Below are 17,215 nucleotides of genomic sequence, written 5' to 3' on the forward strand. Positions count from 1 at the left end.
GTTTAAAACCTTTCAAAGTTCCTCTAGAGACATTGTCCCTGCTCATAGTGACATATCCTTTTATATAAATATTTATATAAATATAAAAATCTTATCAGCCATGAAACACATTACGTTAACTGGTTTTGGTTTCAGATTGGTTTGGTAGAATTGATCAAATAACAGATAGAATGTGTTAATTGCTTACAAAGTTTTATATATACGTACACTGGCCATAAATTAAAGGGACACCTATAGTTCAAAAATCATTCTGGGCTGTTTGTGGGTTGGAATGAAGTCCCATTCAGTTGTAAGCTTACTCTTATTCACAGCATGACACTTGTGCAGCCTGAACAAGGGCAGTGTTTTGGGAAAAGGGGAACATTGTTTTAATTCATCCTCAGTTGTGTACAAACTGCAACTGTGTACAATGGATTTCCGCTGGTGGGTCCCGGTGCCATGAAGTTCCGGAAAGGAAAAGCTGTGCTGAGCAGCTGAAGCTGAAGAAACGCCCGTATTCAATATTTAAATTCCTTTGGTACACTTCTGAATGGGCCCACGTTATAAAGGCGTAGTTAAAGATTAAAGAAAGGGAAAAGACGTGAGGGCCTGTTCTGAAGTCGGCACGCGCTCCACTAAGTATGCAGCTCAGGTAGTGAGAGATTGCGTGAGACTCGAATGCCCACGGGCCCACTGAGGAGTTGCTTCAAGAGTGGTGTCAGACATTTCACAACCCCCGAGGTTGAGGAAATTCGCTCATCTAGGTCAAGTCTGCCTGTTCGTCACCCTTTTTCAAATGAGCCATATGATGGTTTATGATGTTTTTCCTTTTTATAATAGTCAATTCTTGTCTTACCAATGAGTTTCATCATCCAGATGCCATTAACCAGTTCTCTGGGCTACTTAACCCAAGGCCTGTACACTGCAGTGATGCTGGGATGCTGAAAATAACCATCCCGCTTTGCTCCATCAGACCCTGGTTTCAGTAGTCTTCATGCCTCTTGCTAGTTTTTTGTTCTGTCCACACAGACAGGGCGGTGAGGGATGCAGACGGGGGGCTGAGTGGTTTACACCCTGACATTTCCACCGTGTCACTGGGAGCTCAATCATGACATCGCATGTGATATTTAATGGACATTCTGGATGAGAACCCAGGCGTTCACTTTAGAAAAATATTTTTGATTAGTATTGGAGAAAATGGAGCACTGAATCTGCTACAGCTGCACACACGACTATCCTTACAATCTCCTCAGAAGCTGTGTCCTAGCACAAAAGATAAGGTACTAAACACACAAGGTCACGTTAGCCTACCTACTGCTCTAGTTCCCATAACCACCCGTCTCATTTCCCTTTAACCCTAAGGAACCCAGCACAACATATAGGTCACATACCGAGGCCTGATGAATTGGATTATATACTCTGCCTGCCTGGTAAATATTTGTTGTCGTATCCATCACACTGGGTTTCTTAAGGGTTAAACTCGAGGCACCAGAATAATAGATCTGCTATACTGAGGATCTAGTGTCTTAGTCCATTGGGAGCAGAGTAAATCCTGGCAGCACTTCCTTGACAGTCCTACTCCCACTTCCAGGCCAGGGTCGTTCTGTACTACACCCCCACCTCTCAGGGGCCTGGGTTTAACTTTAGCCTCTTTCCCCGGTCAAAGGGAATAATGAAAATAATGGTTTGGTGGAATTTCATGATAAATCTGTCCTTTGGTGTTTAATTTACCCATGTTTATAAATAGTGTGTGCATGTGTGTGTGTATGTGTGTGCGTGCGTTTGTTTGTTTTGGTGGGAAGCATCTTTCAATCACCTCTAAAAATGTCAGTCAACCCCAGCGTGAAATGCATCAGCTGTGCGTTGAGACGACCAGGCTGAGTTACTGACAGAGATGAATTACTCCAGTTCGGTTTTCTTCGGGGGAAGTAACTGACACCACCCAAATCACGCGGAGTATCAGCATTTTTGAGATGGCAGTAGAAAATATGTTGTGAACATGGATCCTGCATAATTATGCCATGTGCAACACATTGCGTGGCTTTTACTGACTGATCCCTTCAAGACGGCAGCTTACGACAGCGGTGTACACACACAAAAAACAATTTCAGAGATTTCACCAGCACTTTTTTCCCCCTTGCAGGATTGTGGATTAATTGTAATAAGTTCTAATTATTAATAATGTGAATATTGTACTTTTTTATTATTCACACACAACCTGCATAACAAAAATTACGCATGAGAGGGGGCTGTATATCTCACCTCGCTTGTATCAGTCCCAGAATTACATCAGATGTTTCGTGATGACCCAGAGTCAAGCGGCTTCAGCAACACTGCTGGGGAGTTTGTTCCAGACGTCCACCACTCTGAGTGTAAAGTCGCCGCCTCCTGCTTTTAAAAAGCACACGTTCTTATATTCCAATCATGTCCTTGCTGTCGTATTTCATTGTTCAATTTGAAGCACTCCTGTGGATAGTCTCTTTAGGAAGTCTGTTTTATATTAATACTGAGAAAGCAGAACTGGACAGGACATACAGATTATCTACTGGCTGTGGGCTACAGGTTTAGTGGCCTTAAAGACTGGGGGAGGATAATATAAATTACACAATACAGCCCTTATTGGATTCCGTATATACCCTGACCAATTCAGTAAGAGTTAAAGAACATCCATGAAGAAAAGATCATATGTGGCCTCCTAGGAATACTTTCTTCCATCTGTTGCAACACATCCCAGCCTCAAACAGCCCAGCTCTGCCAGGGTCTGTGGGGAGTGGCTCTGGCAGTTCAGTGTCGGCTCAGACTGCTGTCACTGAGAGAAGCAGACGGGAATCCAGCTCTGTGTTCAGCCTATTACAGTGGAGAGAGGAGACCAGTCCCATAGTGCAGCTGGCCAGCAGGTTTACCTAGGGCGCCCTCTAGTGGTAGCAAAAGACACAGCAGCTCAGTGATTCCTTAGTCATTGTCCGTATTTTAGAAAAAAATCGGTACGAACACCAGGTACTCTACTTCCTGTTTGCTGTTAAGATACTAGCGCTCTGTATACTGTGTGCTGGTATTAGTGCGGTTTGATGGCTGTATCTCATGGAGCGTTTATTTAAAGATGATGAAGTGTCTGGCGTCGGAAGCGTGCTCTCCTGCAGTGGCTGCTGGTATCCTGTGAAAGGATCACTCTCAGGACAGGGATGACCGGAAGAAGGAAAATCTGAATGAGAGCAGTAGATTGTTCTTGGGTAATTTCATGCATAATAACACAAGGGTGACGCAGCATCGCAGAACTGATCTTCCAAAACAGCTAATTAAATGCAACCGCAGGCTCTGAAGACAGTCCAAATCTGCCTTTGTTCTCCTGTCGGAGAGCTCGCCCTGCTCACTGACACGGAGGACCTCTGGAGGGCCCTAAAAACATCTCTCCTTTAAAACTCACACCCATATGTACACTATTCTATTAATTTGTGCATTGTTAAACTCGTATCTATAAACTTCTTACTTATTAATTTTCAAGTTTAAAATCATTTTGGGAATGAAACCACTTGAAAACATAGACAGTCTCCTGCTGTGACACCCTGGTGTTGAACCCGGCTCCCAAAGAGGCCATGTGCAGCTTGTTTTAAAGATCGCCATAATTACTGAATATAAAAATGAAAACATGCTTAAAGCCTGGGGACCCGTGTTTATTATGGACTAATTAAGTGTTGGTTGTTTAATAAAGGGAACGCTGGTCCTTGAGGGACTGGAGGGCATTGAGTTTGTTTAGTCCAAATGTTGTCTGAATGAGTGAATCTAGCAGAACAGCTGCTGCGCCCATTAGAAAGCAGTGATTGCCCGTCTCTCTAATGTGGCAGTGGTTTGAAGGCACTCTATACACCATCCTCCTGGGGACCCCCTGCCCTGCTGGTTTTTGTTCCAACTGAGCTCTCCGTGACTTCATTACTAGCAGTGTACTTAATTGAACCCTAATTTAACTCATTCATTGCCTAATCTGAGATCCTAAATTATTTTATTTTAAACAGTTGCGGGATTCATGTTAATTATGAAATTCAAGATTTCAAGATTCAAGATTCAAAATTGAAATCTCCAACTTTTTTATAAGCTACACAATTTAAAAAGTCAAATCAAGCAACTTAGATAATTAAGGATTCAATTAAGTAATCAGGGCACGGGGTCCTCAGGACCAGGATTGAGAACCAATGCTGTACAACCTGCTCCACTGGGGCTCTATGGGACCAGGGCTAGAGACCCCTGCTCTATCACAGTGGGGCATTAAGTTCTGAATAGAAGTCATTTTTGGTTTTCAGTCCCTATAGGGAGTCTTACTCTTCCTTGTAGTGTAAAAATCTGCTCTGGAGTAACTAATTGCCAGACCCAAATGTGTGGATTCTGATTAATTACTCTGCTGAGCTCCAATTACAAAAGTACAGCTGAGGATTGTTTGTCTTTGCCAGCTCTCAGCCTTTTTTGATTGGAAATCTGAGTGCTTCCAGTGCCACACAGTATTTCTGCCATCCACATGGCCTACTGCACATTGCCCTCACGCACAGGGACTTTTAGGGAGAGTGATACTAAGCTACTGTGAGAAATGTTTCCCTGTAAATGTAATACTCACGGTGATCAGAGTCTGTGGTAATGTCCATCTCACTTGCATAACTGAAATGATCTGGAAACGTCTGGGGGAGTTAATGGACTTTAATTTACCACAATGAGTGACAGACAACTATTTTTCTGAAGCATAATCATTAATTTTTCTCAGTTGAGTGGAGTGCTGATCATTCCCACAGCCTCACATGGAAGCCTTTCAAAAGCTTTATGTCCCACCATACAGAATGCAGAATTGACACTTGGGGAATATGTGCAGTCATGTTCTCGTGTGGCTGAGACGTGTTTTGACTTCAGTACACGTAGGTGTGGCACACTTGCACAGCCTCTTACTGGAGCGATCAGTCTTTATTCGAGTCAAACCCTCTCCCTCTCTGCCACAGATCACTACAAGCCGGCCGTGTCTCATCGGGATCTGAACAGCCGCAACGTGCTGGTGAAGAACGACGGGACGTGCGTCATCAGCGACTTCGGCCTGTCCATGAAGTTGACGGGCAATAGGCTGGTGCGGCCAGGGGAGGAGGACAATGCTGCCATCAGTGAGGTAAGCAGCCTGCCAGTGTCAATTGTCAAGACCAGCACAGAGGAGCTGTAGGCTGGACTAGTCAACAAGACCAAGCCACCAGACCCTGCGGTTTCAATTGTCTCTGGTTTAGATTGTGCTTGTCGTTTTTCTTTTTCTCTGGAACCCTTTCTCTTCGTCTGTGAAGGGTACTACTGCTATAGCCAGCTCTCCTGGTTGCCCCCATGTATAAGGCAGCTTCTGTAATGTTGCAGGTGGGAACCATTCGCTACATGGCCCCTGAGGTGCTGGAGGGGGCGGTGAACCTGCGGGACTGCGAATCAGCCCTGAAGCAGGTGGACATGTACGCCCTGGGCCTCATCTACTGGGAGATCTTCATGAGGTGCACTGACCTCTTCCCAGGTGAGAGCAGAACTGTGGCCGGCCAAAGATATTGGTAATTAGTTGTTGTGTCAAGTAGGAAGGAAGAGCACCAGCTGTAGGATACCGTCACATTACACTGACATGCAGAGGAGTAACTTCTGTAAGCTGGTGTCCACTTAATCAGGCTGGTCTACAAAAACACCCCCGGGGTCGACCCAGCTGGCTGTGAGGTCAGCATGAGTCTCCCCCTCAATTTACACAAACCATCAAGACCATCAAGTATCAAGACCTTTGTCCATTTTCTACATTTTCCTGTACCTTGAGGTCCTGCACCCATTTAGGCAGACTGATTAACCAAAGATCCCCTCCCTCCCCTAGGAGAGTCGGTGCCAGACTACCAGATGGCCTTCCAAGCCGAGGCGGGGAATCATCCCACCTTCGAGGACATGCAGGTGTTGGTGTCCCGGGAGAAACAGCGGCCTAAATTCCCAGAAGCCTGGAAAGAAAACAGCCTGGTAAGGAAAGGGGAGCTCACAAACGTCTGAGAAAAGGAGTCTTCAGAGTAACCACACAAGACCTTGTGTGTACCGAGTCTTGCAATGAAAACTAGTTCAAGGGCCACAACCCATTTGTTTCTATAGGTCTCAAGATCACTTCCTGCACTAGAAAACAGGTGCAGTTACCTTGTATGAATTAAAATGAATGAGCTAATCTGAATAGAAGGGATAGAAAGAGACTCTCTGGCCCTGAAGGCTGTCTGCTTGCAACACAGAGCACTGTACAGTCCAGCACTGTAGTCCCTTGGGGGCCAAAGACCATTACGTTTTTGTAGAACATTAAATAAGCAAATGTTTGGGGGTTCAACTGTTCCATTTAAGCCAATACTTGATTTACACAACAGTTAATTATGATGAATAGTAGAATAAGAACAAGAAGATCACACGGCCCTCGAGGACTGTAGTTGAGGGCCCCTGATATAGATGGGGGGCACTTATACAAGGGTTCAACCTATAGACTTGAGTTTTACTCTCGAGGTACCCAGGTGCTGGTGTGTGTCCCCAATGTGCGGCAGTGCTGAACGGTTGTGTGTTCTCTCCGGCAGGCGGTGCGCTCTCTGAAGGAGACCATGGAGGACTGTTGGGACCAGGATGCCGAGGCCAGGCTGACGGCTCAGTGCGCAGAGGAGAGGATGGCCGAGCTCATGGTCATCTGGGACCGCAACAAGTCTGTCAGCCCCACTGTCAACCCCATGTCCACGGCCATGCAGAACGAGAGGTGGGTGCGGCACGCTGTCCCTCACAGACTCTGACCCTGGAAACAGTGCTGGGGAGTCCTGAGGAGCTTTCCAATGTCCTTTCCCCATTGTCCTCTTCTTCCCATCTTTTCTTCTCTTTTTTCTTCTTCTTCTGACTCTTTGGTCTTGTCAAGTTGTACTTCCCAAGATACAAAGGCCACAGAAATGTCCTAAATTGCAACTATAAATACAGTAGCTACATAGTTAAAATATGGGAGAGGTATAAATGTGACCCAGGCGAATTCAACAGTAGGTTTGGTTTAGGTGTTAGGATTGGATGCAATCCTTCAAGTTTTCTGTCTTGACCATCTTTCTTCCCATTCTTCAGGAACCTCTCGCACAGCCGCCGGGTGCCAAAAATCGGGCCATACCCCGACTATTCCTCTTCCTCCTACATCGAAGACCACGAGGGCATCGTCAAGAACATCTCCAGCGAGCTGTCAACTTCGGGCACGCCCTCTGTGGCAGGGGGGGGAAGCAGTGGTGGGGGTGAGAAGAACCGCAACTCCATCAACTATGAGCGGCAGCAGGCCCAGGCGCGCCTGCCCAGCCCAGAGACCAGTGTGACCAGCCTGTCCACTACTACCACAACCACCGCCGGCCTCACGCCCAACACAGTCATGACCACCATCTCAGAGTCGGGCTACCCCGACGACACAGGTCTGCTGCAGCCAGCGGGGCCTGCGCAGGTGTGCCTGCAGCTGACAGAGGAGGACCTGGAGACCACCAAGCTGGACCCCAAGGAGGTGGACAAGAACCTGAAGGAGAGCTCTGACGAGAACCTGATGGAGCACAGCATGAAACAGTTCAGCGGCCCAGACCCCCTCAGCACCAGCAGCTCCAGCCTGCTGTACCCGCTTATCAAGCTGGCAGCTGAGGTCACAGGGCAGCCCGACTTCGGCCAGGCCAGCGGCTCCTCAGGCGGCGGGGAGGTGCCGCCCATGTTCCCCCTGCCCAAGCAGCAGAACCTGCCCAAGAGGCCCACCAGCCTGCCACTCAACACCAAAAACCCCACGAACAAGGAGTCGCGGCTGAAATTCGGCAGCAAGCACAAGTCCAACCTGAAGCAGGTGGAGACCGGAGTGGCCAAAATGAACACCATTAATGCGGCTGAGCCCCACGTGGTGACAGTGACTAACAACGGGCAGAGCCGCGGGGGCCTGGCCAACGGCCATGCCGGCTCGTCTTCCTCGGCACAGCTGCAGTACGCCAGCGGCTCGGCGGCCGCGGCCGCCCCGGCTCACAGCTCGGCACTGCTGCAGGCGCAGTTCAGTGGGGAGGACAGCCGGCTCAACATCAACTCCAGCCCTGACGAGCACGAGCCCCTCCTGCGGCGCGAGCAGCAGGTCGGCCGGGAGGAGCGTCTGATGGAGCGCCTGGCGGACAGGAGGGACCACCGCGGCCTGGAGGCCGTCCGCACCAACTCCAACAACAACAACAGCAACCCCTGTCCCCCCACCGAGTGCCCCGCCGCCCCCGAGCCCCCCGCCGACACGCAGCTGCGGCAGCCCAAGCCCCGCAGAGCCGAGAGGCCCAACTCCCTGGACCTGTCCTGCGCCAGCACTGTGGACTGCACCATGCAGAGTAAGTGTCCTCTCACGCTTGCGCTGCCCCTCTGAGGGCCGGGCACAGTCAGACTGCTGTGCACTGTTGTGATATGGCACTGCTAAAATTGTATTCACTTCAGGGTTGCAGTTCTGACTTCACATGCAAGCTTCTGATTTCTGATTCTTAAGATTTGGTGAAGAAATTCAAGTATATATGTTGGATATACAGTGAGGGAAAAAAGTATCTGATCCCCTGCTGATTTTGTACGTTTGCCCACTGACAAAGAAATGATCAGTCTATAATTTTAATGGTAGGTGTATTTTAACAGTGAGAGACAGAATAACAACAAAAAAATCCATAAAAACGCATTTCAAAAAAGTTATACATTGATTTGCATGTTAATGAGGGAAATAAGTATTTGACCCCTTCGACTTAGTACTTGGTAGCAAAACCCTTGTTGGCAATCACAGAGGTCAGACGTTTCTTGTAGTTGGCCACCAGGTTTGCACACATCTCAGGAGGGATTTTGTCCCACTCCTCTTTGCAGATCCTCTCCAAGTCATTAAGGTTTCGAGGCTGACGTTTGGCAACTCGAACCTTCAGCTCCCTCCACAGATTTTCTATGGGATTAAGGTCTGGAGACTGGCTAGGCCACTCCAGGACCTTAATGTGCTTCTTCTTGAGCCACTCCTTTGTTGCCTTGGCTGTGTGTTTTGGGTCATTGTCATGCTGGAATACCCATCCACGACCCATTTTCAATGCCCTGGCTGAGGGAAGGAGGTTCTCACCCAAGATTTGACGGTACATGGCCCCATCCATCGTCCCTTTGATGTGGTGCAGTTGTCCTGTCCCCTTAGCAGAAAAACACCCCCAAAGCATAATGTTTCCACCTCCATGTTTGACGGTGGGGATGGTGTTCTTGGGGTCATTCCTCCTCCTTCAAACACGGCGAGTTGAGTTCGATTTTGGTCTCATCTGACCACAACACTTTCACCCAGTTCTCCTCTGAATCATTCAGATGTTGGCAAACTTCAGACGGGCCTGTACATGTGCTTTCTTGAGCAGGGGGGCCTTGCGGGCGCTGCAGGATTTCAGTCCTTCACGGCGTAGTGTGTTACCAATTGTTTTCTTGGTGACTATGGTCCCAGCTGCCTTGAGATCATTAACAAGATCCTCCCGTGTAGCTCTGGGCTGATTCCTCACCGTTCTCATGATCATTGAAACTCCACGAGGTGAGATCTTGCATGGAGCCCCAGACCGAGGGAGACTGACAGTTATTTTGTGTTTCTTCCATTTGCGAATAATCGCAGCAACTGTTGTCACCTTCTCACCAAGCTGCTTGGCGATGGTCTTGTAGCCCATTCCAGCCTTGTGTAGGTCTACAATCTTGTCCCTGACATCCTTGGACAGCTCTTTGGTCTTGGCCATGGTGGAGAGTTTGGAATCTGATTGATTGATTGCTTCTGTGGACAGGTGTCTTTTATACAGGTAACTCCCTTTAAGAGAGTGCTCCTAATCTCAGCTCGTTACCTGTATAAAAGACACCTGGGAGCCAGAAATCTTGCTGATTGATAGGGGATCAAATACTTATTTCCCTCATTAACATGCAAATCAATTTATAACTTTTTTGAAATGCGTTTTTCTGGATTTTTTTGCTGTTATTCTGTCTCTCACTGTTAAAATACACCAACCATTAAAATTATAGACTGATCATTTCTTTGTCAGTGGGCAAACGTACAAAATCAGCAGGGGATCAAATACTTTTTTCCCTCACTGTACCTTTGCAAGGCTTGCAAGAAGGATCACACTTAATGACGTGCACAATTATCCCACTGGCACACTTTAAACAAAACATTTCACTTTCACTGCATTTTTACACAGGCGAAAACATAGTGTTGATGTTGTCAGGTTCTGTGGCTGCTTAGGACAGGCTGCAGCGTTAGAGAAACATCACTGCGGAAGTAGTGCCTGATTAGCACCTAGTCTGAGCCATCTACCGGAACAGGGCAGTGCAGCAACAACTTCATTTGTGAAGAAGAAATAAGCAAGGGAGAAGTGATTTAGTTATTTTAGATGCTGACAGGTAACTTTGAGTGCATACTGACCCAGTGCTGACCTGACAGGCCCTAGTTAGAGCACACAGACCCCCAGGAGAAACTGGCTAATCGACCAACTGGCCAAGTTACATGATAGCTTGAAATGGAGCATGAGAAATGGTGAAGCTATTGTTTCTGCAGTCCATTAGACATGTCAGGTGTTGACTTCAGCACGCTTAATGGCAGAATGCAGATATTGAAGGCCTGCTGGAGCAATCCACTTCCTTTTCCACGATTGCTAATGCACCAATGGTCTCTTTTGAGAGAGTCCCACAGAAAAGTGTTATTGACCGGTGGGCCCTTACACTCCTGTTTACTGACATTAGGGCTGTGCGATATGAAAACGTCTATCGTTTCATATTATGCTATATCGTTTATATCGTGGTGTCGCAAATTGCAATCTTTACGGCAGTATTTTTCGTCATTAGGACGCTTTGCGTTCTTCCCGGTTCTTCCACACGTGTCGGATGCGGCGAGAAATGAGCATCAGAAACACAGACAGACATGAGGAGACAGAAGTGACACAATAACCAGCACAACCAAGAGATTATTTAATGCGCAAGCGCAAACGGTCCGCCCTGCTCTGTCGCCGGGCTGAACTCGATCTGCAGGCACCCCCACCCCCGCTAATTTAGACTGATATCATTTGTATAAAAATAATAATAACGTTTGTTTGCATTTTAATCAATTGGAAATCAATGCAAACACATGCAGAAAGTACCATTTTCTTTTTATTAAGATGGTGAAGTGGTTCAACAGTTGTATTAATAATAATAATAATATAATAATAATAATAATAATAATAATAATAATAATACTATTTTGTATTACCAACGTGCTGTACTTGTAAGTAGAATCGAAACGTGACAGTCAGAGAGGATTAACGAAATACTTGTAGTTTGAATGTCTTTGGTCTTATTTTGTGGCTTGATTGGATAAAATAAAGAAATACCGAGATATATATCGTGTATCGCCCAAACTTCTAAAAATATCGAGATATTATTTTTAAGTCATATCGCCCAGCCCTAACTGACATGAAGCAGACAGATTGGGGGCTCCGGCCTCAGATGGTCAGACGTGTCTTCGTTTGCCTGATATTTTGTGCCTAATCTTTCTAGCTGATGAAAGGGTCTTGGTATTAATCTCAGCACAGTGCGATTAACAATGCGTTTGCAAAGTAACATTTCTTGATTTAGGACTAATAAACCCGATTGATTGCCTTCAGCCCCCTGAGCGGACCATGCCACACTACTACAGCAGCCTTATCATACATAGCACAAGCCTTTATGAAAGCCTTCTATTTCAAGACACATTTTTGGTTTTCACCACTGGAAAGGAAAGGAAGGAAATTCCAGCAGCTTGATAAACATCCGGAAAACATTTGGCCGTAGTTAGACTTTGTTAACAGTCATTGCCCAGAAAGGATCTGTCTGGCACACAGTGTCTAGAGCGCATTAATTGATTAATCCCCCTCTCAAAACTAAAAGTGTGTCGATTCTCTTACTAGGTGACTACGTCTTCATCTGATGGCAGAACAATATATACACAGTTCTGCGCGAAATGATGTGTAAAGCCTTCATTTCAAAGTTTGGTATTCAGTGATTCAGTTTAGTTGAAGACAGATTGTACATTTTAAGTATACTATGCCTTAATGCTGTGCTGAACACTGCTTCAGCCTAGAGAAAACTGAAGAAACACCATTTACCAAAGCCTGTGCTGTACTTCAAGCAGTTCCTCCTTTCAGTAGATTCAAAAAACATATTTGATTGAAACAGACGGATCTAAAAGCAACATGCAAAATCACACAGACCTTATGGAACAGATAGACTTCTAATTAAAATGAATACAAATCCATACTCATTTCTAATCTGTCTTTATGGTAACTGAAAGATATGTTGGGATGTAAGATCTAAGCTGTAGAAAGGCATTCATCGTCCAAAATGGCAGCCAAATATTACAACTGCGTTCCTTTCATTAAAGGTGAATCGAGGGATGGCAAGGCGGGCTCTGGCGAGAAGATCAAGAAGCGTGTGAAGACACCCTACTCTCTGAAGAGGTGGCGCCCGTCCACCTGGGTGATCTCCACAGAGCCGGTGGACAGCGAGGTCAACAACAACAGCCAGCAGGCGGCCAGCCGCTCCAAATCCAGCACTGCCGTCTACCTGGTGGGCGGGGGCACAGCCACAGCAACCGTTCCCACGGATAACGGAATGACTTGCCTGTGAACTGTTGGCATTTGTTTCCCTTTCCACATTTCAATGTCACTTGAGAAAAAAAAAAAAAGAAAAAAACGACAAGAAAAAAAAATTCAAGCAGCTTAACTTTCCGCTCACTTATCCTTCAAAGAATTGCTTTAAATAGAATCCAGCTATGCAGCAAAATTGGCTTACAGATGCTTCCATTTTGGTTGTTTTCCTCCATTTCCACATTGTATGTTTGCTTGAAAGGCTGTTTTGTTGTTTTTTTTTTTTGCACTTTTTGTTTTTAATCATCTTAATGGCACAGTCTGTCTCGTGTGACCACCTGAAAGAAAGAAAAAAATATATAGAAAGTGGTCTTAAATGCTAAGCAGGAACGATAAAAGATGACAATGCATTGAATTACAATCAACAGACCAGTTTTATAATGTATCCATATATAAAATGGTCTTAAAAAAAAAGAGTGGTCTTTAAGACAGGGTTGACTGCAATGACTTTGTTTCACTTTTTTTGTTAAATGTATGCAAAAGTAGATTTCTATGTTCATGTATTCACGCGTGTAATATCTTTGTATTCCTTGTTTTTGTATTATGTTTTGAAATGTGCAATAGGCTTTAGCTTTGCAGTGCTTTCGTTTCAATGTGTTTTTCGATATGTTTTTGCGGCAGTTTCTTAAGCAGTGCACTTACTTACAGTGGCAATCCTGCATCTGTCCAGTTCCCTTGGCTTGGGCCCTCCGTTCTGGCTTCCTGACAGGACACCGCGGCACTGAAGACAATCCTTTGCTTTCTCACAGAGTGGTTGAAAAACCTGAGGAGGGAAAAAAAAACACAACAAACAAAAAATAACCGTGGGGGTTATTGTAACTTCTCTCCTTTTGAGTAACACCAAGCTGTGTTACTGGAGTCTGACAGAAGAAAATGAGAACAGCAACCAACCAAACTTAAATCATTCTGCTCGCAGTCGGGACGTTTAAGGTGCCGAAACAAACTGCGGCAGCTTGAAACTGCGTGTCTGCGAGACTGAATGTGACTTGTCTGCTTCAGTAATGTTGTGAAAGTGTTGACTCCTTTCCCATCTCTCTATGCAACTGAAACCCTAATGCTTGGAACATCAGCCTGATTGCCGTGTTTGTGCGCTCGTCTGCCAAGCCTGACTGGTTTTCTTCTTCACAACAAGCTGGTGCTTTTTTCATGTTTTCGTGCATTCAGTTTTTTCCCCGTGTTCTCGGTATCGGAGGTTTGGCGACCAGTTGTTGGACTGTCCTTGAGGTTTTCCCTGAACGGCCATTAAAGGATGAAGGAGACTACCGACCTGTCAATCAGAACTCTAAACCATACAATGCAAGCTCTTAAAAACCCCACCCCCACAGTCTTTAGTTCTTTCCTGGTTTTTGTTTTTCTCTGTAAAACATTTTTGTGTTGTGGTAATCGCTACAGAGGGAAGACAAAGACGCATTGTAAATCATCTTTTCTGGAATCTCAGCGACCATCTAAAAACTTCTGTCCTGTCAGTTTTGTTCTCCCTACTGTTTGTGTAACGTACCTAAGCTATGATTCTCCAACGTTGCCAGAAGGAGGTGGTTTCGAAACAATATTTTTGAGAGCCAAACTTTTAATTTTGATCTTTTTAAAAAATATTAGTAGTATTTACAGTACACTACTCCTACAATGCATCTAACGTGTCTCATATTTTATTGTGTGTGATAAGGCTATTACAGCTTAAAATTATATTATGTGCTGCGTTTGTATTGCATTCATTGGACTTGGCAGTTTTAGGTTTGCCATTTATCTTGGCGAATTTGAGCAGTTCTCTGATTTTGATTCTAAAATTCCACATATGCATCCTATTTAATGGGATGTAAGGCAAAAAAGTGGAAATAAAATATCACTGTCCAAATTCCAATGTTTTAATCAGCCTGAAATGTTCCTTTTTCCCTGAATGATCCCTTCATTCAGTAGATTGTTTTCCCTGACACTCCTCTCTCCCAGTGAGTTAATGCGTCACTATTTTAGACTGTGTACTGCACTTCCTCACTATGCTAGATTAAGGAGCTGGGAGATCCCAGTTAGATACCTTGTTCAACCAAAAAGCACATGTACAGTTAATACACATTTCCTTGGTTTAATTAGCAGTTACACAATTAGTGTAGATAAGCTTGTATATAATACAGTTGTGTTCTATAATGCATATTTATGCTTTTCCTGCAGTGGGCACATTGATTGGTTGGGGTCGTCTATGGCAGATTGCAGAAAGACTTGCATGTATGTGTGTGTTCGTGTGTTACACACACACACATCTAGTGAACCCTTGAATTTAATAAGAATGATCAAAGCCCCCCCCCCATATTAGCAACATATTTTAAGAGCCAGGCTACAGTTTACTTAAGTTAGTATGGCATAAAGATTATATTAACTCCTCAACACTTGTAATGATTTGGTTTCTTATAGATGGAGAACTGATGAGTACATTACTCACACACCTTCAAGATCTAACACTCAAAATACATTTTAAATAATATTATTGTTAATATAGATTTTCTTATTTATGCAATAAACAATTATTACTGGGTGACACAGTGGAATTGTGTATATAGATACTCACGCAAACACGCTGGAAACACTTAAATCCAATGCTTAAAGTCGACATCACGTGTATTAGCACAAAAAGTCACAGAACATGTTTTATTGACAAATTTGCATTGGGACGTTCCTTGTGAGTTTGCTAGTTGAGCTGCTTTGAGAGGAATTGGAACCTAAATTCTAATTTGCAGGTGGTCTTTTATGATTTTCAAAAGACATGGAACCAAATTCTGTAAGATATCTGCTATTATTTACCTGAAACCTTTGACTGCCATATCTAATCAATATAGCTCAAGAAAAGCAATGCTGCTCTCCAAAATCATTTGAGTTTTATTGCCTTGCAAAACCCAGAGTAAACAATCACTACATGACTATTTCTTAGTATTATTTGAAGGTGCAAACTATCTTACAGCATCTATTTTAAAGTTTTCATTTTTGTATGAGTTATGGGGATATATAGCTGAGCTGTAAAAGTTGTGTTTTCTGAAATAATTGTGAAGATTCAAAGCTGATTGGTTTTCTGACAGTTCAGAAGCGATTGTTGAAATCCACTGAAACGTTTTCTATGATGCTTGTAAGTAAGCGCTTTGGTACTTAGGGAAATGAACAAATGAAACTGATGTTCTAGTTTGTTCAGAAGAATACATGTTACAATGACATTTAAAAAGCTTGCTGTAAAATTATGCATTATTCCATTAATTAAAGATTATATTAATGAAAACAATGTTTTTGTTGGTCTGACCTTTTCTCATATATATTAATACCATCACAGTTCTTTTCTCAGGCTGCTAAGTTTGAATTTCAGTTCACATGCAGTTTTCTGTGGTGCAGAACATGGTTTTAAAAATATAAACAAAAAGGGGAAGTCGTATCTAAAGTAGAAATCGAATGTTTTACATGGCATGCAAGGTCAGTTATACAGTGGACCAGTGGTTTGTAGGCACTTGCATCTTCAGACCAAGCCCTAGCCTTGCACTGCCCATGCTGTCTCTGGGGCTGGAGTGACAATATAGGTCCACACACTGTAGACATGTGACCTATAGCTACAGCTTATCCATCTGTTTTAGGACGTTAACCTACCGTCTGTCCACACACATTGGTATAATACCTAAAAAGGATGAAATATGAGAATATGTTGATGGAAAACATACAGAAATTGGCTTTCCATCAAGTGTTCGGCATTGGTGAGATTCCTCCCAGGGAAAGCTGTTCTGGACTAAGACCAAAGCCTGGCAGAACACAAAGTTGGTGCTACGACAGGGAAGACCTGCTGCTCTGACTTATGTTGTATTTATGTTAGTATTAGCTTGCATGTATGAGGATGGCAATATTTGACAGTGAAATGTATGTGCATTATAATTAGGGCCCTGCAATTGATATTGTGAATGGGACTTAAAGAAACATGCAATTCAGCATTAAACCTCAGTGTGGCAGTGTAGCCACCACATTCGAAAGACAAACTAAACCAACAATTGTTTTGTACAATCCCCAACGGAAATTCAAGAAGGATGGACAGGATAATGGGAAACCGACAAACCAAAATCTGTTTATACACTAATGCAGTGGATTCCATTTCTAAATAATAAAACTCAACACTTCTGACAAACACGCAGCACTGATCACAGCTTTTACTGTTTCTTGCAGTTGGTTCTGTGTCAGGTCACACACATTTCCCTGGTTTACCTTGAACCCATCCCATGCAATCCCTAACACTGCCAGGCTTTGCTTCTCAATTCCTTCCACCAAGCAAGTTGCTTCTCTCTTCCATTGGGATGAAGGACAGAGCAGAGGAAGGAGAAGGTACACCTATGCCAGCAGAAGAGAAGATCATATGAGGGACAGCAAGAATAGAGGACTGATGATAGGTAGGAAGGGGCAAAATGTACAAAAGTATCTATATGCAAAGATGAACCTTAGAATGCAAATAAGAGAACATTGATATGAACTCCTGTATATACCGTGTACAGAATATTAGAAATGAAAAGTATAGATCATGTAATGTAGTGCAAATGCCCACTAGAGGTCACCATTACCCAAAC

The 17,215-nt window shown here is 44.3% G+C and overlaps 1 protein-coding gene and 1 long non-coding RNA gene across 2 annotated transcripts in view; one reads left to right on the forward strand and one right to left on the reverse strand.

Moving 5' to 3' along the window:
- bmpr2b (bone morphogenetic protein receptor, type II b (serine/threonine kinase)) overlaps positions 1–15,900 on the forward strand; it is a 120,053-nt gene extending 104,153 nt beyond the window's left edge. The window contains exons 8-13 of the mRNA XM_066688627.1: positions 4,956–5,116; positions 5,350–5,497; positions 5,837–5,973; positions 6,561–6,733; positions 7,081–8,336; positions 12,377–15,900. Of these exons, the coding sequence (XP_066544724.1) occupies positions 4,956–5,116; positions 5,350–5,497; positions 5,837–5,973; positions 6,561–6,733; positions 7,081–8,336; positions 12,377–12,621 (2,120 nt within the window). The 3' untranslated portion in view covers positions 12,622–15,900. The remainder of the gene's footprint in view (positions 1–4,955; positions 5,117–5,349; positions 5,498–5,836; positions 5,974–6,560; positions 6,734–7,080; positions 8,337–12,376) is intronic.
- On the reverse strand, positions 11,958–13,825 carry LOC136711990 (uncharacterized). Its single transcript, XR_010804791.1, has 2 exons — positions 13,288–13,825; positions 11,958–12,919 (listed from the first exon to the last, which is right to left on the reverse strand). It is a non-coding gene; the product is annotated as an uncharacterized LOC136711990 (long non-coding RNA).
- Positions 15,901–17,215: the final 1,315 nt, after the last annotated feature.

This window comes from Amia ocellicauda, chromosome 16 (assembly GCF_036373705.1).
Source record: "Amia ocellicauda isolate fAmiCal2 chromosome 16, fAmiCal2.hap1, whole genome shotgun sequence".
In the NCBI taxonomy this organism is placed as follows: Eukaryota; Metazoa; Chordata; class Actinopteri; order Amiiformes; family Amiidae; genus Amia; species Amia ocellicauda.